Genomic DNA, 17,846 nt, shown 5'->3' with positions numbered 1-17,846 from the left:
TCACTGATAAGCTGTGACTGAACTCACGCCTCCACGTTAATTTACCCACTCTATCAGTAAGCAGTTAATTAAGATTTCAGACACTTATAAACAATCATTTTGCGTCATTGCTAAAAAGGCGTAAGGAGCCATTGTGTTCTTAGGAGCAGATGGTGAGGAGCTTTTAGGGTTTTTAGCTGAGGAGGTTACATTTTTGAATCTCAATTTTTGAGCAAACTATATTGTTCATTTTTTCTTAAATTAGATGGACACATACATAAGATGTTGTCATACGAAATCTCACTTGCAATCCCGCCCAATAACAATGTATTTATGTAAAATATTTCACTTTCTAACTGCTTTGTGTACAAATATGTCAAATAGAATCTGTAGAAGCTGCTATATGTTAAGGTATTTAAAAAAAAAACATGATGCCATTGAAACAAACGAAATTCCAAAAAGGGAGATTTCGACTTTTCAATTTCTGGTCTTTCAGATTTTTATATAAACACAAAACAAGATAATTTGGACAGAAACTTATTGTAGCATCGTCTAACAACTATTGGTGGCTTTGTCTACGTTACAAACAAGACCTTCACATCCTTCATGGAATGGTTTCGTCATTTCATTTGGCTTCTCATGCAACAGACAGGTGGTGTCTCCAAAACTTGCCGCCTTATGCTATTATTTAATCCCAAAATGTAAAAGTACATTCAAATGTTAATTCAATATTCAATGCTTGATGCTTTTATGTTTTTTTAATGTACAGTTTTATATGCTTTAAAAACTAAACATTTTATAAAAGCAATTTAGTAATGCAAAGTCAAGGAAGTTTGCTTACAATTTAAAAATACAGCAGTGGTTTTCTGTTTCCCCGACATTACGAGGTGCTTCTTTAACTCATTACCATAAAGCAAGGGTAGGACGTGATCAATCAATTACTGATACCTCTGATGGACTCATTTAATGATCAATTTAGCCAACTAGACGACGGTCTAAACAGGAGCCTCATTCATTGAACATACAGCATTTTGCTGTGAAGTAGCGCCTCTGCACATTTCCCCTTTACTTCATTAGGTGTACTGATGTTCACTGATGGCAGCGGAAGCAATCTTAACATCACATTAAAAAACTCTGTGGGGAAAAAAACTTAACTGTATCTTTTCATTACTCACTAGAACCCCAAGTAGAGCTTTTCAAATTGTATTTTTTATTTGTTTCCTAGTTCACAGCACAGTGAGTCACCTCATTCACTCACCCTTGTTAGAGGAAATAAATAAAGCTGTACTGGAACAGAAGGAAATGAGCGTACATGTACTACACGCTTTTATTATACGACAGAGCCTCAAAAGTGCCAAAAGTTATTGACCAGCAAGAGACAGAGCTGGAATGATTAAATGAGGCATTTTGTAGTCCGTATAAGATCACTCCCTCCAGCGTTGTGTGTCGAGGGGCACACAGTCTTAGTAAACACAACACATGCACAGGTACATGCGAAAAACACAAAGACACGCGAGCTTCAAGGCACGAGGCTTTATATTAGGAAGGCCCTTCTCCTGACTGAAGCAGGTTTCAGGCTCCTTTGTTGGGAAGAAAAGCTTAGAGATCAAGGCTCCGTGCGTTTGGCCGTTTTAGAGCCACATATTTATTCCATTTCAAGGGTTTCGGCTGCATTCCTGGGCTGCTTTCACTGAGCGGTGTTTTCAATACTGTGTCCTTTTGAAGAGGGACTTTCTGTGGCAATTTTTCAAACAGCCATAGGGGTAAAATCCTGTGCATGTATCTAATATTCAGTCTGTCTAAAGAGGAAAATCAAACCAATCCGCTGGTGTTGAAAATATTTGCACTTGTGGGTCTAAATTTCCACATAAATCTTCATGCGTCTTGCTCTAATAAATCCTATTTGTTTTCGTTCAAGGGCAACACAAGAGCCAAGAGCAGCAGAAGTTTAGTATTGAAATATTGTTCTTGCAGTTCAGTTTGTGAAAATTAAAGCTTGTCCTCTCCATAGTAAGAAAAAAGACGTTTAAATTGTGAAACAAAACAGTGGCAGAAACCAAAACCATCACCCTGTTCAGCCAACATTCCTCCCTCTAGGTCTTTTACTTTCCCTCTTTAACCGACAAAAGGAAAGTGATGTTTTATTCATCCTTCCTGAAAAGCAGGTTTGGTTACACGTGTAAAAATCAGCTTGTCAGAGAACATTAGATGCTTATCAGGAGGGAAACTGTCTGAGTGGGATTCGTGGTGACATAACACAGAGGCAGTGCATGAAACCTGTTCGACCGCAGACAGAATCAGTCTGTTGGTGTGCATTCACTCATACAAATATAACTGAGCCTTATTGTCCCTCATGAAATGAAACGGCAGAGTGAGCAGAGGACGGTTGCTGCTTCTGGTATGAAACATCAGACAGCACTGGTTTTTAATCATTGACTATAACTCTAAATGTGTCACATGTAAAAGGGATAATTACATTGTTGAGCTTTTGACTGAAACTACAGGGAAACACATTTCAAGGCTTTAAGAAAAACATTCAAATGACTGACATGGTGGAAGCTTGACATTTCCAACTGAAACTCAACTTATCTATTGAAAATAAAAGTAATTTATCCTCTTTTAATTGAATTATATTGTAATTGAATCATATGTCGTCTATATAACGGACAATAACAAGTACATATAACTCAAATTTCTCCAAAACTCAGTTAAATTAAACTATTTCCTTTACGTACTTATTTACTCTGTATTTGTGTTCATGCATGTAAACATATTTAATGTATAGCGGGACAAATTCATCATGTTTTCTTTATAATTTCAATTAAAACTGCTAAAGTTCTTAATGAAAGGAGAAAATACTCTGTACTTTTCATTTGTCAATTATTTCATGAACACAGAAGAACACATGGCTTCACAGTGTGGTTATTTCATATAGACTTTTTATCTATGGATCTAGCAGAAAACACGCTATATCTTGACATGTAAACATGTATCAGTGTATCATTATCAAGATATGAATTGATCATGATAGAAGATTTTGGCCGTATCGCTCTGCCATATTTGAAAACAGTAGCACAGGTAGACGTGAACCATACAGTCAGCTACTCTCTCATTTATCTCTCATGTCGTTTGCAAGAGTAAGATTCATTTATCTTTTTTATTAAAAAAGTTACAAAGTCTGGCTTTAAAAGTTCCTCGTCAAAAAACTGGAATTCTTCCGCCACTGCAGATCACCAGCAACAGAGTTCAGAAGAGTGAAAAACAGGCGTACCAAAAGTGTACCAGAATTTAAAATAGACCAGGGTGGATAAAACGAAGACTGGGGTCTCAAAGTAATTCTACTTTAATGAATACAAACAGTCGGGCTCCCAAATGCCTCATCATGCGGATTGGCCTGATTAGGGCTGACTCATGAATTCCCCACAGTCGTCAGCAAACACACAGGAATGTCCGACAAACAGGTTACACATCACAGATGCAGAAAATCCCGTCAGACACTCACCCACTCTTCTAATCCACCACTCTCCTGCTTAACACCCCCCTGCTGATTGTGTGTCTGGGTGCTGTCAAAGACGCCCGGCAGCAAAGTAGAGAAAGTTCCCAAACAACCACACAACAGGGAGGGACACTTATTTCCAAAAAACTGGAAGCATGAAAGAGATTATCGCTTGTCCCAGCATGCCTCTTTAGGATTAAAAATCCCAACAGTACATTTCTATAAACCGCATGTCAGTTACCACAACACACACCAGTTGGCGTTAATGTTCTCAGCGTGAACGCTGGTAATGAGGAGGAAGAAATACGGGAATGGGAATAATTGCAGCATTCTGACAAAAAATGTGTAAATGAACTTAAACAGAAGGTGTCAAATGTTTTAGTTTGACTTGAACTTTTCAATGCAAAACAATGGGCTGAATCCAAGGGGCGGAAAAAGACGAGGCAATTCACTTTGACACAGTTTTGCGCCTGCAGAGAAAACAGTGGAAGTAGATTTGGTTAAATATTTACACCACTGTGTTCAACCAGTTTATTCAGCACAACCTTTTTCAACATCTGACTGATGCCAATACCACAAGATCTATCATTTCTGCTCTATTTAGGGGCTCACTTTAGAATCTCAAGTTGACATCTATACTTTCAAACTTGTACGTCCTAGACGTGTACACACTCAGCAGTTAAAGATTAGCCACAGAGAGGGAGGCGAACCTGGAGGCTAAAACAAACAGGCTCTCTCTCACTTCCTCACTAGATGTGTGCATGCGACGTCAGTGCAGGTTTTGCATGACTGTGCATTCCTGTGCATGCCGTGCAGGGGGCACATTGTTCTACAGTAATAATCTACAGTCTGTTCAGCAAAGCTCCTGAGCAGCCATAAATTCAGAGCAGTGACCTGGATAAAGAAGGACTTTAAACTTTGAATGTAAATATTAGACAAAAACTCAAACAAAGGGGACAAGTTTTCCCCAAAAGAGGAGTTCTGACTTTGAATGCATCCAATACTGCTGTCACTCCAAAGCAAACAACAATTAGAGGAGCTTTTGCACAGCAGCTTCAGTCTTTGTCTGCTTCTGAAAACTATTTTGTCAAAGATGATATCAAAAACCTTAGAGCAATAAAGATACTTTATATTTGATAATGATGTAGTACTGAGCCCTGATAAAATTGCAAGATGGTAAAATGGACAGAGGACGTGCTAACTCTCTGGGAATGCTGACAAATAACTGGATATACTGTATGTCAAGAATATGGTGCTTTATTTACAAGATGCAACAATAAAGGTTTTAAAAAGGGCTTCATGAGCACAAGATGTCCAAATCATGAAAATCTCAAAAAAGCACATTGTTTTCACCCAACAACAAATGAGCTGGGTATCTATTTAAACTTTTAGTTTAATACTAGTGGAGATATATTACCAGAGTTTCAGTAATGATGCCAAAAAAACCATAACTTTTTTGATACCTTTACTTTGAGGTATGCGATACATGCGTGTATAAAATCCTCTTTCACGGTATTTGTACAGTCAATTTCAGGAAAATCAGCTGAGAAGCCGTTCGATGCTATAAAATAACCACAAAAGAATGGATTTATGGTGAGTTAAATACTTTACAAATCAAAGTATTTCATTATATTCAATGGGAAAATTATCCAAATCCATCCAATACTACCATAAAGCAGTACCTTTCATTGCTTTGCAACTTTGCCCACATTCACCTATAATGCAATTAAAGATATTAAAAGGGATCACAACCACTGTATTGCCATATCTTGAATAATACAAACATGTTTTTCTACAGAGCCTTGTGTCTACTTAACAAAAAAAGCCAAACCTCTTAAATGTTAGATGTCGTCAAAACGCAAAAGTAAGCTGTGCAAGAACTCGGTCTAAATAGAACTCGGTTTAAACTTTCTGATCACAGAAAAAAAACAATAAAAGGTTAACAAGGCTCTGAATCTGACCTTCTCTAAAAGGTGTAAAGATTTGGTAAAGTGTTTGACACTAAATGCTACAGACTCATTTAGATCAGTACCAATAAAGTATTAAGTCTGACACCCTGCCTTAAAAGCGACAAGGTTTTGAGTTGATTAACTTGTGGCTGACTAGCTAACAGGCAGACTGTCATATTTCCTCCTCACAGCCTCTTCACCTCTAATCCAGTGATCTGATGCCATCTGACAGCAGAATTGACCCTCACCTAGTCAGGGGTCACCTTAATGGGACCTGAAGTTTATGTAACATTCTTACAAAATGTAGAAAAAGCACGTGCCACGGCCCATTACAAGGGTGCTTGCGTGTTTTTTACGAGGTGCTGAGAGACCCCGAGGTGCCTCCATGGAAAAGGTCCCGGGCTGTCAACGACGTCATCGCAGAAGCAGACAACACTTCCTCTCTCTTTCCTCCCTCGTTGGAATTCCTTTAAATTATCACAGAGCAGCATAACTGGGACCTTTTATTTCCATTAGTCACCCCTTTGAAACATTCCCAGTGACAGTGGCCCCTCGTAAACAATCCAGAGTTCACTCCAGCAAGCCGAGCAAACCTAAACGTTCTTCTTGGGAATCTGGTGCTTCTGGCTTCGGTAACAGAAACACTTTGTGAAACATGTGTTTCAATTAAAGAGTTTAGCATTCCTGTTGTTCGACTAGCGCAAGGAAGGGAAACATAACACCCGGCCTAAATAGCTCCTTGCTTACCAAAGTCCATGATAAAATCCCTTTGGTATTTACTGTGATGATGTGACCTTGTTTGGAGAGGGTTTTAACAGCAAGAGAAACAAGCTCCACCATATGCAAATGAGCATTCTTGCATTCTTTTGCACAGCTGTGAATTGAGAACCGTAGCGAGTCACAGGATTCATTAATCGGGATGTGACAAAGGTGTTAAGCTCATTTAATTCTTTTTTAATGAGTATAGAGAATGCACCTTTAATTTCCACCTACAGTTTGTTGTTTGTGGAACAAAAAATTGAAACACAACACCTTAAGGAAGCTATTAAAGCGATTAAACATGTGGACAAAAGAGTATATATGTCGTTGATCTATTGTATATTCAGACTTTACTGTGGGAGGTTCAAATGCATCAGCAGCAGTTGGTAAAGGCCACCCATGACACCGAAATAACAAATCTGTGGTAGGCAACAGAAAACACACACATTAGTGCTCATTTCATTAAACCAGTGTCAAAACACGCATTCTCTGCAGCTGCACAGAATCTAATGTTTTCCAAAACTCTGCTCTCAGCGTGCCTCCTCCTTCAAACATACAACTTCACCCTTCACTGAACTGCACCGCAGAATAAATTGGAGCAGAAACACATTTGTGCACAAACAAGTCGGGGGGGCATTTGCTGATTGATGTTGGCGCGGGCAAGAGAGCAGATGAAAGAGTTGACGCCAAAATGTAACGATGCATACAGCCTCATTTGATATGAGACTAATTGCCCTACACATACATGTGCATACCCTGAAATATGGGGACTTGTACATACAATTTTCAAATTAAAATTGAACTTTCATTTGGCATATGAATCAGAAATAAAAAAAGAATGTCAGAATGATTTTACAACAATCTAAATACCTTGAAAATGCAAATGTTTGCTTTAAATTTCAATTGAATTGAGTTAAACTGAAGTAGAAATGTGTCAAAACAACTCCTTTTACCCTTTTATTACTCCCTTAAGTAGCTTTAAAGGTTGTTAAAATCACAATTGTTCACGCTTTCTGACAGTAACGTATTGTATATCGGCTTGTTTTTAACCGCTGCACACTATCATAAAATATAAACATTCACATTTTACACATAATCTTAAAAACCTTCCCCCAAATTTGGCTTCTTTAGAAACTTTCGGCTCTCACCTAGAATCTAAAATATGGGTTAGTGTGTTTGAGCAGAGTTTGGCTTTGAGTCCTTGGTTTCTACCAGAGGTCAGCGGTGTTTAAGAGGTTAAGATGTGTTTGTGTAGCATTAAACGTATTAACAACGGGTCAGGTTGGACAAGGACCCCTCTTGTCCACCATGTCCTCCTATCACAAGAGTGTTAGCTGCCTGAGCGCTCGGCACAGTATCGCATGTTAAACCTGTTGACCCCTTCGGTGACGCAGCAGACAAATAGTTGCGAGGGGCTCAACGCCGCACTCCCCCCCCCCCAGCAGCAGCAGCAGCAGCAGCAGCCAAAACAAAGTTCACACTCCCCATTGTGTGTCCGACCACGGCCTCATAACTCACAGAGGTCGTAAAAAAAAGCCGCACAATGAGCCATCAGACCGCGTGCGGTGTGTTCTACGGGAAAACATGCTTACATGGAGTGTTACAGAGATGCTCAACCTATATCGCTAACACACACACACACTCACTCACTCATTTCCACATTCCTCTGTTTCATAAGCATGGCGTTAGCAAGGTCAGAGGTCAGCGTCAACAACAATGCCCTCCAGTTTGAGGCGGCGAGTCCGGGTGAGGGAAAGGAGACACCTTCCTGGAGCGCCAGGAGGTGGTATTGATTGATGGCGTGCAGAACTGTCTTTTTCTCCAGTAAAGGAGGGAGCTTTTATCGGGCCATTATGGCCTCAACAGGCAGAAGATTGGGTTCCCCTGATGCTCTGAAATCCCGCTCAACAGCTATTATGCCGCGCAGAACGAGCGGGGAGGTAATCCCAGGCATCTCTTTTCACACCTGTCCGCTCGTATTCACATCACAAAGAGGGCTTGTGTGAGGGGAGGCTTCATTTGCATAGTTTGGCCCTCTTTATATGCGACAGCAGGAGAAAGGGAAACATTTGATTAAAAAAAAGGAATAAACATCTGCTCTGATGCCAGTTTTTGCATTTTTATATTTCTCTCTGATTTCAAAAGCTTGCAGAATCTCAGTCCATGAAGATCAGAATCTCAGTCCATGAAGATCTGAGGGATACATCTTCCATTATTAAAGTGGGACTAGAACACTTTAGCTGTTATTTTAGTGTCAGTGTCTACAGTTAGCTAAGCATAAGTTTTAAATGGTGCGTGTAAAGTGCTGCCAAACAATAAAGTAGTTGAATATGCCATCAGTTTAAAGGAATAAGAATAAATAAAATAAAAAAGCCATTTGCTTTGTTATCAAATGTGAATGTTTACCTCAGCAACTAACAATTATCTTTTAAACCTGCAGATAATTGTCTTGATTCATCGTTTGATCCATAAAATGTCCATCGCAATGCTGTCAATTTGCTTGCTTGGCTCACAAAAAGTCTAAAACCCAACGTGATTCCATCTGTCTTACACTTTCTGTTCATCATATTCTTTGTTTTACTGACTACTACATACCTCAAAGTGATAAAGGACCTGCTCACACGGCAGTTATTAATGATCAGACACCTTTCTACCCGTTCATCAGAGCTTTTCAACATCTAGGTTATTTGTATTTCTCATCATAACCATGTTAATGTTTGCACAAAGACATATTCGGGACACTCCAAAGGCCTGATCACAGTTGGGACACTCGTGGACTTGTTAACGTACTAAATATGTCTCACAGATAAGGAGCTGACTCTGGGACATTTTTTTGCCAACTGCTCTAAGACCACAGACCTCCAGTTGGGATCAGAGACTTCCAGTTGTTTCTCCCTGCCTCAAATCAGCTCACCACTCCATCAGATTATCCCCTTTCCTTCCCCCAAATAATAGTCCGCTCGCCCACTTTACTACATAATCAGCTGCCTATGGGCTCGATCTAACATAATCTGGCACTGCCCATGAGTGCCGAAGCCCAGCATTACGGCCTGGCTTGCAACCAGTTCTCAAACGGCTCCGCTCGGCACCGCTGAGCACCTAATAACAGGATGTGGAGCGCCAACGGAAGAGAAAAAAACTAAAAACTGGTCAAACTCCAAGTTGTAAGAGAAGGGGGGATACGGGAAGCAGGGTGGTTACGGAAGAGCACCACTATCACCTTAACGAAAAATACATTTATTCCAACAAGTTGAGTGCTTTTTTTTTCATTTTAAAGTGAGTGTGCATAATAACAGAACAGGCACCATGAGTGCTTGTTGGCAGCCACAGCTTCATATCAGGGTTCCTGCATGTGTCTGAACTACAGGAATTAAATTCAATAACAATGAACGCCCCAACACCTCCCCCCAATACACACACACACACACACCACACACCACACACACACACACACACACACACACACACACACACACACACACACACACACACACACACTGAGAGCTCTGAGAGCTACATACTCTCGCTACAGAGGTTCGATTAAAGCAGAAGCACGTGTATGGGAGGAATTTGGAGACTTTTTGGAAAGCTTCTCTTTGATTCGAATTATTTATGGACCTCCGACGCGCACACAGAATCCGAGGTATAAATAATGTGTTAAGTGAGAACATTTTTTCCAACCTGGTCCCAAGATGTTTCGTAGAAAGACAGCCAAGAAAAGAAAGTAAAAATCCAAATTACAGCAGTAAAAACTAACCCTGAAATGGACATCCATATCAAATATTAGACAAAAATGCAACAATTACTTAAGGAGACAACATTTCACTGATAATTAGTCACCTTGCACCAAAGATAACCTGACCTGACCCCTAAAAGTCCCTCTGTTTGTAGACAACTTGATATCTAATAGAGAGCTGGTTCACTTTTTGGCTTCTTGCTACTTAATTTACTTTACTTTATATGAACGCACACTGGCCGTGGTGTTTTAGCCATAATCGATAAGTATATGGACTATATCTTTTGTTTAACTGGTTGCAGCTTTCGTCGCAGGATTTGCTGCTTTTCTTTCATTTATATCGTTGTAAAATGAGAACATTTGGTTTCAGTATTTTGTAAGACAACAGAAATGTGGGATGAACAGTTGCGACAACATCTAAGCTCTACAACCCAAGTATTCATCCAAAAACGATTCAAAAGATAACGAAAATGATTGTTTTTTTATTGTTTCAGCTGCAACATTCTGCCCTCAGTACACACTGGTGTTAAGTCTTGAATCTATTTTATTAACTACATTTCAGGGATTTTTTTTATCAAAAGTGCAAATATAGCAGCTGATAACACAGATTTCCTCTTAAATATTGATACCAGTAAAACTCAGCCACGTTCCCACCTCAGTGCAACAGGAGGTGCTCTGACTTTACATGCAGCACAGGCAGAAAACACCACCCATGATCACAAAAAGGAGCCACATATCATCTCCCCCCCCACCCCCACCCCCAGGGCAGGGTGAATACAACTTAAAAACTGCTGACTCAGCATCCAACACAGCAAAAAAAAATGAAATCATCTCTTAACTTCCCTGTGGAGAGAAAAGGTGTTTTTTTTCCACTCTTTCACACATATGTCATTAAATCCATAACGCAGGACTGACTCACCTCGTTGGAGGGAATGCTGACAACACCTGTTGATCTCCTCTTTTCCCTCAACTTCCTCTTCTCGATCTGCCCTTTCCCCTTCCTGGCACTGGGACCACTGCTGTTCTTCTCCTTCACCTTACTGGGAGACGGGCTCCCCTTGTCGCTGTCATTGCACGCCATCGGGCTGGAGTCCGGGGAGTCGCACGGAGCCTGATCCGGCTGAGGCGTGGCCTTCTTCGGGTTGCTCCCCGGCGGGGTCGGGGTGGTGGAAGTGACGGTGGAGGTGGAGGTGGGAGATGGAGGTGGAGGTGCTGGAGGTGGAGGTGGGTGAAGCAGGGTGGTGCATCTCCTCCTCGGGTCTCTTTAAAGCCGTGCCGGAGGAGGACCGAGCCACCGTGTAGGAAGGAGGGAGGCAGTTCCCAGCGGGGGTGCTCCGGTCCGGGCTGCTGCCGCTGCTGGTGTGGGTGCGCTCGGTGGCCGTCGGGGCTGCGTGGCGGTGACTGTTGTTGTTGGTGGTGTTGGTGGTGGTGTTTGGGTTGTTGGCACCCAAGGGTGCACCGGTCGCTGCGGCTATGTCCCCCAGCATCTTGGCTCTCATTTTCTCCCGTTTCGCCTTCCACTCCTCCAGAAAGTCTGTCGCGGCGTTTGGCTTAAATCCACCCGTGGCCATGATCAATTTTTCTTTTTTTTTTTTTTTTTTTTGTGTGTGTGTGTGTGTTTTTTTTGTTTTGTTTTGTTTGGATAAGTTGGTAAAAAAAAAAAAAAAAAAAAAGTTAAAGTTGAAGTGTCGTGTCCCGTCGTTAATGGCACCGCATTCCTCAAGTGATTAACCTCAGAGTGCTGCACGCAGGTAGGAGGGGGATAAAGTCACGGAAAACTTTAAAGTGACATTTAACACTGATATCTTCTCGGGTGAAAAGTTCCTCAAAATGTTTCAGAAGCTGAGCAGAAGTATGACGCAGAGAGAGGCTCACCTGTCCGGAGCTGGTTCAGCCGCTAGAACTGCTCTGTTCGGTCCGACCAGGTGTGCCCGCGGTCCGCTCGGATGAATGGCGCTGGTCTCGGGCGCTGTGAACCGCTGCGCTCGGCGCTCTGCCCTCTGGCACTCAACCGGCCCCGTCCGGAAACGCCCGAACACTTCCGACTGAAGCCGAAGCAACTGTGGAGCTCAGCCAGAAAAAAAAAAATAACTCAGTGTAATGGTCCTTTAATAATCCCCATAGGGTATTGTGCTTACTTTAAGTCGATTTATGGTACTTTAAAAAAGGTATTTACGGTATTTTTGTGTTATTTCCATAAAGACAATTATTTGTATATTATCATGCTTTATTGTAGTTTTTAACTTTATTATTATATTCCTTTATTGATCCCCATGGGGGGAATTCGAGTGTTGCAGCAGCTCAACTACACAGACACAGACAATAAATACACATACTATACAACAAAATAAAGATAGAACAGAAATAAAAATAAAAATGTACAGTATATCCACATGGTTTTTTTTTTAACTTATTTATTGTAGTTTTTAACTTAAAAAATATCTATTATTTCATGGTTTTCTAGTGCACATATATACATATAAGGTACTAATTAAGTCATTGTTTTGGTGGGACTTTATTTTCTCCACTAGTTTTTTTATCTTATAGAATGAATGATTGTATTGTGGATTCATAATGACTTTATCATAAAGATTTATTTCTATTTATTTATTGTTTTTTTATTTTATTTAATCATATCACTTTATTTCTATTCATGTATCACTTCTCTAAGTAGTTTTTTTTAAATATTTTATTAATCTGAATACATTTAATTAATATGTACAAGAGTGTGGTGATGAAAGGAATAGTTTATTAATCAAATTACTTGATAGAAAGAAAAGAAAATATGATTTAACAATGTATTAACTGTGATGAGGATGATGATGATTATTATTGTTATTATTATTATTATTATTATATTATTATTGTTATTATTATTATTATTATATTATTATTATTATTATATACATTAGATATAGAGTCTGGGGTGGCCAGATAAAGCTATTTAAATACATCCTTTTAGTAATAGATTAAAAAAAAATGTACTAACCTTTATTACAAAAACTTTTATTCACCTAATTTTGTTTTTTAAATGTGTAACTTTGAATGTAGCGCTTTGTGCAGCGTCGGAACAGTGCACTCTACAAATAAAATATATGATTCAATGATTAATATTACTGAGTGTCAAATGACCAAAATAAGATATATATCGTTGATCATTTATAGACTGAACAATTAACTAAGTAATACAAACAAAAGAGATTAAATTCATCATACCACAAATCAGTTTTATTTCTCATAAAGGAATGTCATGGAGATATATCATATTTATCCTTAAAAAAAAATCTGGACGAAACATTTCAGCAGATAGTTCAGTTGTACATTTTATTCCATCAGCAACAGACAGGTGTGTGTTTATAAAAGACTCTGTACACCAGCAGCACAATGTCACTGATTTCTCATCTTCAATAGTCCTTTGATAATCGCACAGTTTGAGTTTAACTTTTCTGCAGAGGAGCAATTGTCGAGGATCAAGTTCTCCCACGCACATCCCACAGAGCGACTCATCCAACCAGCTCCGATCAGAGGAGAACCTCATGCTGATGTACACACACTTCGTTCCAGCTGAAGGGAAGGTTGAGGACAATAAGATTGACAAGTTTATTTCTTGCTCTTATGAAACTGTAGGTGATGAGTAATGTGGAAATTGAAACTGTAGGGAAAATCTCCTCCACACCGTGACACGTTTCTGTATCTTTGCAGGCCACAAAGACAGTTTGCATTCCCTTTTTTGTCCACATTCAGTTCTTTATGAGACATTTTTTAGTCCAGGCCTTCCAAAATGTCCTCGATGTGTATCACACGTATAAGGTAGAGGTCATTTTAACAGCGATTTTCAAAAGCAGGGTCATCAAATGACTTCACATAAGAGAAAATAACAAACAGAGAGAGATACAACAACACGTACACACAAAATCAATGAATAGTTTAAGATACAGATGTGGGGATTTAATGTACTTTAATGTAAAAAAAATAGCTAATTATATACACATTAAAAAGGCTTATATAGAGACCCAATTAAAACATAATTAAAATCAAACTGGAGGAGGGAGGTAGAGATGGTGTTAGCAAGTTGTTTATTTATCTTTTATTTTCTTATTTTGTCTTTTTATTTGTTTTCTTTTAGATTATATTACTGTTATTGGCTTTACTTTTTGTTCATTTGCAATTCGCTCCAGTTTAATGTCTTTTATTTACTCTGTTCTTTGAATGTTGGTCTCTATAGTGATAGAAGTATACATCTCTACTGCAATATAAGAATATTCTACTATAAGTCCAAGTAAAGGTGTGTAAGTGTTGTTAGCTAAATGTACTTAGAGTATTGACATTAAAAGTACACAAAATTCAGAAGAATGTCCCCTGTGATTGCAGTCCAATTATATTTTACATAATTGGATTATTGTTACTGAAGCAGCATTTTAACGTTGCAGTTGGTTTATGTGAATTTTATAAGCTCATCATAAATTTTGTATGTAAACATTTTTACTGTAACAACAGAAAGTAGCATTAAATGGAAATACCCAGGTAAAGTACCTCAAATTTGTATTTAAACAACTTTACCTAAATGCTTTTTAGTTTTTAATTTGTTGTTTTGTGTGCATGACATTTTGAAACGTACTCTACAGATAAAGATTATTGTTTTTATTGAATGTTTGCTGGTCAGAAGGACCTTTTTTTTGAGGCTATGAGGCACCCTCACAGCTTCATGGAGAGAAAAAAAGGACATTTTAAGATCTACAATTCAATAAAAAGTGAGCAAACTCCATCTGACGAGGACGACTGATTGGATGGAAAGCTACCAAACAGTTCGCTTACATACCAGCAGAAAAGATCTCTGTTTCTAAAAACCAGTCAAACAGTCAGCAACCCCATTTCATCCCCCTTCTGCAGCTCTCCTTGTGTAATGATCCCAGCTTATAATTAATCTAACATACTGCAAGTCACGGCTGCGTGCATGACGCAAAGCTCCATTGTGATAACGCTGCGCTGCATTCCAGTGATATTAAATCTCTGTGCATTTCTGCCATTACCTCACCGTACAGGCAGGTTTCTCCCCACACTGTGATTTAAAGCCTGCTATAGGTGCTTAACGTCAGAAACCTCGGTTAGGTTAACCCTGCTGAAGGGTGGTGTTGGATTTGTGTGCTCCCAAGGGTGCACTGACTTTCAGGGGCGAGTTTATCATTCATATCATTGATAAAAAAAAAAAAGAAGCTGTTTGGGAGCTAATTCAGCCATGTACAGGTCTACATCCACACATTGGTGAGTGGGAGACGAGGCATTCAGCCATTATCTCTGCAGGTGATAATGAGAAAACTTTGGTGGAGCAAAAGGGAGTGAGGCGCCTTTCCTAAAAATAGAGCCTGATCCGTGGACTCGGGTCACACTGCTGCATATTTAGCATATTTCCGTCTGCTCTTGAGGAGTAAAAAGAGAAGGAATAGTCGCTGATTATTTTACTCTCATGCTAACACAAACTGCTGCTTTTAGCTGCATCACATTCCACTGATGTATGTCCGTGTTTGGACTCCACGTTAAGTGTTTTATTCAAGATGCATTCAAAAAGTTCGACACACCTCACAAAGCCCTTTAACTAACGACCATATCGTGCACTTTTTGCATTAAAGAGGGGGAAAAAAAAACTGCATTGCTTTCCCAGCCTGTAAAAATGAGCAACACCAAGTAAATCTGGAATTCATATTAAACACAACACTGTGTAATGGCCACTCTTGCGTTTACACACATTATCATCTTTTATTTGACAGTAATGTTTTTCAGTCAAAAGCCATTAGGGGGGGGGGGGGTCATTTCATTTTGTAGCGAGGAGCCTGCACACAGGAGCTCACTCCCCCGTGAAATAGTTTATCCGAGAGCGAGGAAGTAATCAAGAAATGTTTCTCCCGAGCCGCCCAGGCGTCGGGTTTGCACACAGCAGTTCTGCAGAGAGCACACGCTGCAGACGGGAGGAGAAAAGTAAGGATTCTGCAACAGAGAGAGAGAGACATGGGAGTCCAGATTATAGCCGTGTTAGTCAACCAGACGATGATGGCCATGAAGGTCAATAACATGATGATCTTTTCATCACTTTCAGAACAGACTGGCTAAGAGTTCTACACATTATACTAACATTTTCACCCCTTTTATTATTGTGACAAAGCCATCAGTAAAGATTCATTTTATCAAAGAAATGCAGGAATCCATATTTGCCATATATACAAGAGGGTGGTATTGATCTTGTTATCCAGCTCTTGACACGAAGGAATGAAAGTGTTTTTCCAAAAATGTCAAACTTTCCCTTTCACTTTTATTTATGAGGGGAAGGAATGCTGAGCAGGAACATCTTCAACAAATGTAATGGCGATCTATTTAACAGATATATATTGTAAAATGTCTAAAAAAAACAGGTGGGGATGCCATAACATAGTAAGTAAAAACTTAGCTTTAATATTATTATTATTATAATAATTAACAACAACAACAACAATACTCATAATAATAATAGTAATAATAATAATACATCAGATTTATAAAACACTTTTCAAAGTTCTCAAAGATGCTTTTCATACTGTAGAAAAAATAATAATTAAACAAGCAGAAAAAATAGGCAGAAAAAGACTAAGAATAAAATGAAAGACAATATTATTCAAATGTAATATTGTTTGATCATAAAAAGGCTAAAACATGCGTGGTGTAGCCTTTAAAAACCACCAGGTGTACATATACTTGCTCTCATCATTAGATAGAAGCTGTCTAGTGCATTTTTGTAATGTGAGGGGATATAAACTCAATTTCACTCACACTCCCTGATGATCCTGGATTTGACCTGGTGAGCTTCCTGTCACAAGCCTGCTGTGGAGTAACCCTCCTCTGTGACCACGACCCTGAGTCAGGAGATTTGATGTTAGCTAAAGGAAGGAAGTTAAGTAGAGGGACAACGGAGGGCTTAAGGTGACACACTTCCTGTCAAAGACATAATCTATGAGTACTTAACAGATGAAACCCTCTGCCGCTGTAAAGGAGTCAGTGTAACGTGTTACTTTGCTGCATAAAGAGCTCAGCTCTCATGTCGGTGGTGTTGGAGGTTCCTCTATCTGCTCCAGATCCCGTCCTCCGTCCAGATCACAGGTTTGTCCGTTATCCCCTCTGTGTCCCTCCAACGGCTCCCAGTTCACCGTCCCAGTGCCATCTGCAGGCTGCCATCTGCCGAGAGACTGAGGTGGGTCACCATGCCAACCCCCTCCCCAAAGCTTTGTGTTGCTGAGTTGGCACACTGCAAAACAAAGCTCCAAGTCTTGTCCCGAATAAGTAAACTCACCTTCCGAAAATCTAGCGGCATAGTTTCACTGTCATTATAGACTCCCATAACTCACGGTAACGTCCTCCAGCTGTTTCGTTATGTTCAACCAACAACCCCCCCCCAAAAAAGAGAATACACTTTTTTTATAAAAACAGAGAGAAGAAGGAAACTTGAGGAAGCTGGAACCAGTTTCATAACTCTCCTTTCATAACCTGCTGATACATTACAGTGCAGCTGCAGCCACAGAGACACACAGTCGGAGAGAAAGAGACGTCTCTATATCTTCTTTACTGGATGCATCGTCACTCTTTACTGAGTGTTTCCGTCTTTGTTTCAGTGACAGACTCGAGCTGTCACTTCGTCTGGACGCCTCAATTTGTCATTGTCAGCCGGAGAGAGAAACCCCGCTGCTGTTTGTCCTCAGCGCGGAGAGGTTCTGCTCATCCAGTGTGTCTAAGTCTTTGGGTTTAAAAAAATAATAAAATATTGCAACTGGGGAAGAGGTTTGTTTGGCTGCTGCTGCTGCTCTTTATGGTAGAGAGGAGAGAGGGAGATTAGGCCATGGTGGAAAAAATAAAACGAGTAGGAGAGGACGAGTGTGAGTTTCTCTGTGTGTCGGACAGCAGTCGC

The 17,846-nt window shown here is 39.8% G+C and overlaps 1 protein-coding gene across 1 annotated transcript in view; it reads right to left on the bottom strand.

Annotated features, from left to right (window-relative positions):
- pawr (PRKC, apoptosis, WT1, regulator) overlaps positions 1-12,167 on the bottom strand; it is a 63,830-nt gene extending 51,663 nt beyond the window's left edge. The window contains exons 1-2 of the mRNA XM_054624569.1: positions 11,142-12,167; positions 10,839-11,080 (exon numbers count right to left, since the gene is read on the bottom strand). Of these exons, the coding sequence (XP_054480544.1) occupies positions 10,839-11,080; positions 11,142-11,490 (591 nt within the window). The 5' untranslated portion in view covers positions 11,491-12,167. The remainder of the gene's footprint in view (positions 1-10,838; positions 11,081-11,141) is intronic.
- Positions 12,168-17,846: the final 5,679 nt, after the last annotated feature.

The sequence above is a fragment of the Anoplopoma fimbria genome, chromosome 23 (genome assembly GCF_027596085.1).
Source record: "Anoplopoma fimbria isolate UVic2021 breed Golden Eagle Sablefish chromosome 23, Afim_UVic_2022, whole genome shotgun sequence".
Taxonomy (NCBI): Eukaryota; Metazoa; Chordata; class Actinopteri; order Perciformes; family Anoplopomatidae; genus Anoplopoma; species Anoplopoma fimbria.
The sequence above is the reverse complement of the archived record's forward strand: the minus strand, read 5'-3'. Positions and strand labels throughout refer to the sequence as shown.